The sequence below is a fragment of the Sus scrofa genome, chromosome 13, assembly GCF_054392235.1.
Source record: "Sus scrofa isolate SSC_HxYL_T2T_F1_AM1 chromosome 13, Sscrofa_HxYL_maternal_Yorkshire_Landrace_v2.0, whole genome shotgun sequence".
NCBI classification, from domain to species: Eukaryota; Metazoa; Chordata; class Mammalia; order Artiodactyla; family Suidae; genus Sus; species Sus scrofa.
In genome coordinates this window covers 175,871,282-175,878,116 of record NC_139395.1, presented here as the reverse complement: position 1 = coordinate 175,878,116, position 6,835 = coordinate 175,871,282, and the positions used below count along the sequence as shown (strand labels likewise).

Genomic DNA, 6,835 nt, shown 5'->3' with positions numbered 1-6,835 from the left:
GGTAGAAATGCAAATTGGTACAACCACTATGGAAAACTGCATGGAGGTTCCTCAAAAAAATGAAAACCGAAAATTTGATCCAGCAACCCCATCTACCTGGAGAAAATTATATTTCAAAAAGATGCCTCAACCTTAGTGTTCATTGCGGCACTACTTACAATAGCCAAGACATGAAAACAACCTAAACGTCCACTGACAGACGAATGGATTAAAAAGAAGTATATTACCTGGTATATTACCAGGCTATTAAAAAGAATAAACGGTATATTATCTGGCCGTTAAAAAGAACAAAATAATGTGAATTACAATAACATAGATGGGCTTACTAAGTGAAGTGAGACAGTGAAAGAAAAACATCATATCTGTTGTATGTGAAATTTAAAAAAAAAAAAAAAAAGGTACAAATGAACTTATTTGTAAAACAGAAACAAACTCACAGACTTTGAAAACAAACCTATGTTTACCAAAGGCAATATGCAGAGGGGGAGAACGAGACTGTGGGTTTGTGCTTAGCATATTCACACTGTGGTAGATGGAATGACTGGTCAAAGGGAACCTACTGTATGGCACAGAGAAATCTATACAATGTTCTGTGATGATCTATGTGTGGAAAGCATCTGAAAGAATGGATGTGTATGACACATAGAACTGATTCACTTTGTTGCATATGAGAAATGATCACAACATTGTAAATTAACCATAGGTCAATAAACTTTTAAAAAATGAAAAATAACAGATTTAAAGTTTTACTTTCTTATAAAATGTCACACTGTGTTTAAAAAACAGGCACCATTCACATAGAAAAAGCAGAATAAGTAAAGCTAATTACCAGAGTTCAGAATAATAAGTTGTTTTCCTAATAGCCTATGAAGAACATTAACATATTAAAAACTATCATTATGAACTCATAGATATAAATGTGTTTTATCAGCTTAAATCCATTGCAATTACTATTCACTTTGATGACAAAATTGTCTCAACTTATCTAGTAGGAACTCAACTCAAAAACCTCAAGATGCTTCCTGAATCCTTCTGAAATGACCACTGAACTTTCAGATAGGTTTGTTGTTGTTGTTGTTCTCTTTTACAAGATGTCTAGGCTAATCTTGTGCATTTCCTGCCTCATAAAGAAAATCAGACATTGTTCCAGAGGGACCCTTTAAAACTTGTTCACTAGATTCTGGTCTGGATACCTTCCAATTCTTTTCAAATATGAGAAAATATTTCAGGGTTCCCATCATGGTGCAGTGGTTAATGAATCCGACTGGGAACCATGATGTTGTGGGTTCGATCCCTGACCTTGCTCAGTGGGTTAAGGATCTGGCATTGCCATGGGCTGTCGTGTAGGATGCAGATGCAGCTCGGATCCTGCGTTGCTGTGGCTCTGGCGTAGGCTGGTGGCTACAGCTCCGTTTAGACCCCTAGCCTGGGAACCTCCATGTGCCCCAGGAGCAGCCCTAGGAAAGGCAAAAGCAAAAAAAAAAAAAAAAAAAAAAGAGGAAGTGTTTGTTATTTGAAGTCTAGCATAGAGACAATCATTCCATAGACAAACACACACACACACACATATTTTGTGCCTTGATTTCCTTTTTCTGGTAGGGAAATTGCCTTTCTACATGCAGGAGCAGAAATTGAAGACATTGTTTTCATTTTTTCACTTATACCAGGATATATCTTGGAGCTCCTTTATCTGGATAAAGTATCACAAGTGTATTTCAAACTATGTATTGAAGTTCTGCTATTTTTCAAATTTTCTTGGATTATAATTTTAATATAGCTTCTGCTGCATTGTTATTTTCCTTTAGGGAATCTAATATTTTGGTGACATATCACTCTTCTGAATTTTCCATACCAACATAACTCAAAGACATTTTTTTGGAAGTACAGCTGATGTACAATATTATATTACTATCAGGTGTGCAACATTCAATATTTATATAAATCATTATACATATAAAGTTAATACAAAATATTAGCTATATTCCCTATGTTGTACAATATACCCTTGTAGCTTATGTGTTTTACACGTAGTACTGTGTACTTCTCCATCCTCTAACCCTCTTATAGGCATGCCCATTTCCTCTCCCACTGGTAACTGCTAGTTTGTTCTCTATATCAGAGACTTTGTTTCTGTTTGTTATATTCCTTAATTTGGTTTGTTTTTTTAGATTCCACATAATAATTTGCTTTAAACTCACTGTCTCAGAGGGCATCTTTATATGTGTTGGCTATGAATTTCCGAACAGAAATACACTGATGTCAGTGCAGGAAAATCCCTCAGGATTTGATAGAAAATTTTACATTAGCATTTTAAGGACCTCATTATTGAATCTAACCTATTTATAGTCACCAATATTCTCATTATTTTAATCCCAAATGTTTTGGGGACCAAGGTTTATATTCTGAAATTCTGGGCAACCGAACACTGCAAACCAAACAAGAGATATTACAAGATTTTTTCCAATGAAATGTAGCTAATGAAAGTATTCAAATGTATTTTTTAGTATTTGTTAATACTTAATATTTATTTATCTGAAGTATTAAGTATTTTTGTTGTTATCATTGTTATATTTCAATGACTCAGTTATCTTTCCCAACTGAAGGTGGCAGAAAAACTAAGATGAGATTGACACTTCAACTCTCTGACCTTTTCTGATTAAGGCAGAATCTCAAATATACAGGTAAGGACACAAAGTAACTCTGTTAAATAATTCAGGCACTTACGCAGAATTTTTTTTCCAGCTAGGATGAATAATTATGTGGCTTAAATTAATGGTTTATTTATTTATTTAATGTTTTGTTTGTTTATGTCTTTTTAGGGCAACAGCACGGCATATGGAAGTTTCCAGGCTGGGGGTCAAATCACTGCTGTAGCTGCCAGCCTATGCCACAGGCATGGCAGTGTCAGGTCCAAGCTGCATCTGCGACCTACTCTACAGCTCATGGCAACACCAGATTCTTAACCCTCTAAGCAAGTCCAGGGATCAAACCTGGGTCCTCATGGATGATAGTCAGATTCATTTCCATTGTGCTGTGGAACTCCCTCTTTATTTAAAAAATATGTATATATGCCATGAGTAATTTTCGTTCTTTCCCTCTTTCTTTCTTTCTTTCTTTCTTTCTTTCTTTCTTTCTTTCTTTCTTTCTTTCTTTCTCTCTCTCTCTCTCTCTCTTTCCTTCCTTCCTTCCTTCCTTCCTTCCTTTTTCCTTTCTTTTTCAGGTCCACACCTGTGGTTTATGGAGGTTCCCAGGTTAGGGCTTGAATTGGAGCTGTAGCCACCAGCCTACACCACAGCCATAGCAATGCCAGATCCAAGCCATGCCTGTGAACTTCACCACAGCTCCCAGCAATGCCAGATCATTTAACCCACTGAGTGAGGCCAGAGATTAAACCTGCGTCCTCATGGATACTGGTTGGGTTTGTTAGTGCTGAGCCATGACAGGAACTCCCATCTTTGTAGACTCTCATTCAAAATTAAAAGACGCAAACTGCAGAAGAGGTCAATAAGTTTCACTGTTAGGACAACCAATCAAGTCCCTGAGTATCACTAGTAGGATACTGAAAACAGTTTATGTATCACAAGTCGCTGCAGTGACAGTAAGACTGGAATCAAAATCAAATTTTCCACAGAGCATGGTACAGCTCTTATAAGAAATATAAGTCACACTTAACCTCAAAATGCCTCAAAATGCCTCCACCATAAGGAAATTGTGTGTATATGTATGAAAAAAACCACCATAGACTGTACAAAAGCTATTGTAAATTATCAGGTATAAAAGACTAGGTTGAGGGCACAGAAATTGGAAGTTAGAGGAGTTCCAGTTGTGTCACAGTGGCTAACGAATCAGACTAGGAACCATGAGGTTGTAGGTTCAGTCCCTGGCCTTGCTCAGTGGTTTAAGGACCTGGTGTTTCCATGGGCTGTGGTGTAGGTTGCAGATACGGTTCAGATCCTGCATTGCTGTGGCTCTGGCGTAGGCCCATGGCTATGGCTCCAATTAGAACCCTAGCCTGGGAACCTCCATATGCTGCAGGTTGGCCCTAGAAAAGTCAAAAAAGCCAAAAAAAATTGGAAGTTAGAATAATCAGGATCATTTAGTTAAAACTTTATTAATTTACCATTCTCCGTAAACTAAGGTTTACATAAAGGAAGAAAGGATACATATATAAGGGCAAAAATCAACAAGAACAATGACATAGACAGGGTCAGTGTTCATAAAGATGGGTATGGCCCTTGCCAGAAGGATGAAAGGTGATAAACAACGCACATTTTATTCTGTAACTATCTTAATTTACCTTCTTTATTTTTAAAATATAATTTCATTGGAATATAGTTGATTTACAACGTTGTGTTGGTTTCAGGTGTATAGCAAAGTGAATGAGTCATATGTATTTAAAACTGAATGTCCTTTCTTTAATCCTTCATGACATTCAGGAAATCCTAAGGGGTAAATATAACATATCTGATCTTTGCTCATTTAAAACATTCACAGCACTGGGAAAGCATATGAAAACTTTTTCCTCAATGAAAATGTTTATCTATACAGGAAAGTTGATTTTAAATCCATCTTAAGGAACTTAACTTGTAAAAACTAACACAGACCTTATTTGAGATGACTAAAACAAACATGAGTTCCATAGATTTATATACCATACTTCCATAAATTCATAAAGACAAAACTCTCCCAATGTAAGCATCCTCCCTGTAATTATCAAAATAGCCTGTGAGTACTGAGTTACAGGTGTACCGTCATTAAATCTAACATGTTAGAGGAATGAACATTCCCTGGAGTTTGTGTGCCTGTATTACAGGAGATAAGAGGAGGAAATTGAAGGAGAAGCTCTTCTCCTTGTGGTAAAAAGCAAAATTTAAAGGGAAAAATTATACACATTTTAAATTAAATCTTATATCTCCATAATTTCTGTCTCAACAGACAACACAGAGATGACAGAGGATAATCAATCCCTGACAACTGAGTTTATCCTCACAGGATTTAAAGATCTCCCAGAGCTGAGGACCATCCTGTTTCTCATGTTCCTTTCCATCTATCTGATCACCATGGTGGGAAACCTTGGTCTGGTGGCATTGATATTTACAGAGCCTCGTCTTCACACTCCAATGTACATCTTTCTGGGCAACCTCGCTCTGATGGATTCCTGTTGTTCCTGTGCCATTACCCCAAAGATGCTACAGAATTTCTTTTCTAAGGAAGGAATAATTTCCCTCTATGAGTGCATGGCACAATGGTATTTCCTCTGCCTAGCTGAAACTTCAGAATGCTTCCTCCTGGCAGCAATGGCTTATGATCGCTATGTGGCCATCTGCAACCCGCTGCAGTACCACACCTTAATGTCAAAGGAACTCTGCATTCAGATGACTATGGGTGTCTACATAGTGGGAAACCTGCATCCTATAATTCATATAGGTTTTCTGTTTAGGCTAACTTTCTGTAGGTCTCATCAAATCAACCATTTCTTTTGTGATGTTCTTCCATTATACAGACTCTCCTGTGTTGACCCTTATCTCAATGAGTTGATGTTATTTATCTTTGCAGGGTCAATGTCAATCCTCTCTATTGCTATAGTAATAATCTCTTACCTTTTCATCCTCTTCACAATTTTCACAATGAAATCCAACAAGGGAAGAGGCAAAGCCTTATCCACTTGTGCATCCCACTTTCTCTCTGTCTCAATATTCTATGGTTCTCTTCTCTTCACGTATGTTCGACCAAATTCAGTTAAGAAAGGAGATAAAGATATACCCCTTGCTATTTTTTATACTCTAGTCATTCCCTTGTTAAATCCTTTCATTTACACTCTAAGAAATAGGGAAGTAATAAATGCTATGAAAAAAATTGTAAAGATGTCATAATATTCTGAAACGAATAGCATCCCCTATGAATAATTGATTTTAGTTTGATGAAACTTTACTTTCAACATCAAGGAATACTGGAAAAGTGGAAAATGGCCACTGTATATAAAATATTAAATTACTAAAATGTCTGGGTGATGGTGGCCCTATAGAAGAAGCTTGGCAGTTTTCCTTCTGCTGATTTTTAGAAGAATCTCAGAAGTATAGGTGTTATCTCTTCCCTGAATGTTTGATAGAATTTGCCTGCATAGCCATCAGGTCTCGGACTTTTGGTTTTTGGAAGTTGTTAAATCACATTTTCAATTTCAGTACTGGCGATTGGTCTGTTCACATTTTGAATATATTCCTGGTTCAGTCATGATAAAAACTTTTGCACAGGAAAGGAAACCATTAAAAAAAACAAAAAGACATCCCAAAGAATGGTAGGAAATCTTTGCAAACTATGCAATAGACAAGGGTCCAATCGCCAAAATATACAAACAACTCATACAACTCAACAATGAAAACCAAACCCCCCAATAAAAAAAGGGCAGAAGGCCTCAGTCAACATTTCTCAAAGAAGATGTATGAATGGCCAACAGTCACATGAAAAAAAATGATCACTATTTATTAGAGAAATGCAAATCAAAACTAAAGTGAGGTACCACCTCACACCAGAATGGCCATCATTAGCAATTCAACAAATAACAAATGCTAGAGAGGGTGTGGAGAAAATGGTACCTTCCTTCTCTGTTGGTAGGAATTTAAATTGGTACAATCACTATGGAAAACAGTATGAAGGTACCTCATAAAACTAAATACAGAACTACCTTATGATTCAAAAATCCCACTCCTAGCCATATATCTGGACAAAACTTTCCTTGAAGAAGATACATGCACCTGTATGTTCATTGCAGCACTAGTCACAAGAGCCAAGACATGGAAACAACCTACATGTCTCTCAACAGATGAATGGACTAAGA

At 36.7% G+C, this 6,835-nt stretch overlaps 1 protein-coding gene across 1 annotated transcript; it reads left to right on the top strand.

Moving 5' to 3' along the window:
* Positions 1–4,946: 4,946 nt before the first annotated feature.
* Positions 4,947–5,873, top strand: LOC146397782 (olfactory receptor 5K3-like). The gene has a single exon (XM_084992463.1). It carries the CDS (start codon positions 4,947–4,949, stop codon positions 5,871–5,873), a length of 927 nt encoding a protein of 308 aa, XP_084848589.1.
* Positions 5,874–6,835: the final 962 nt, after the last annotated feature.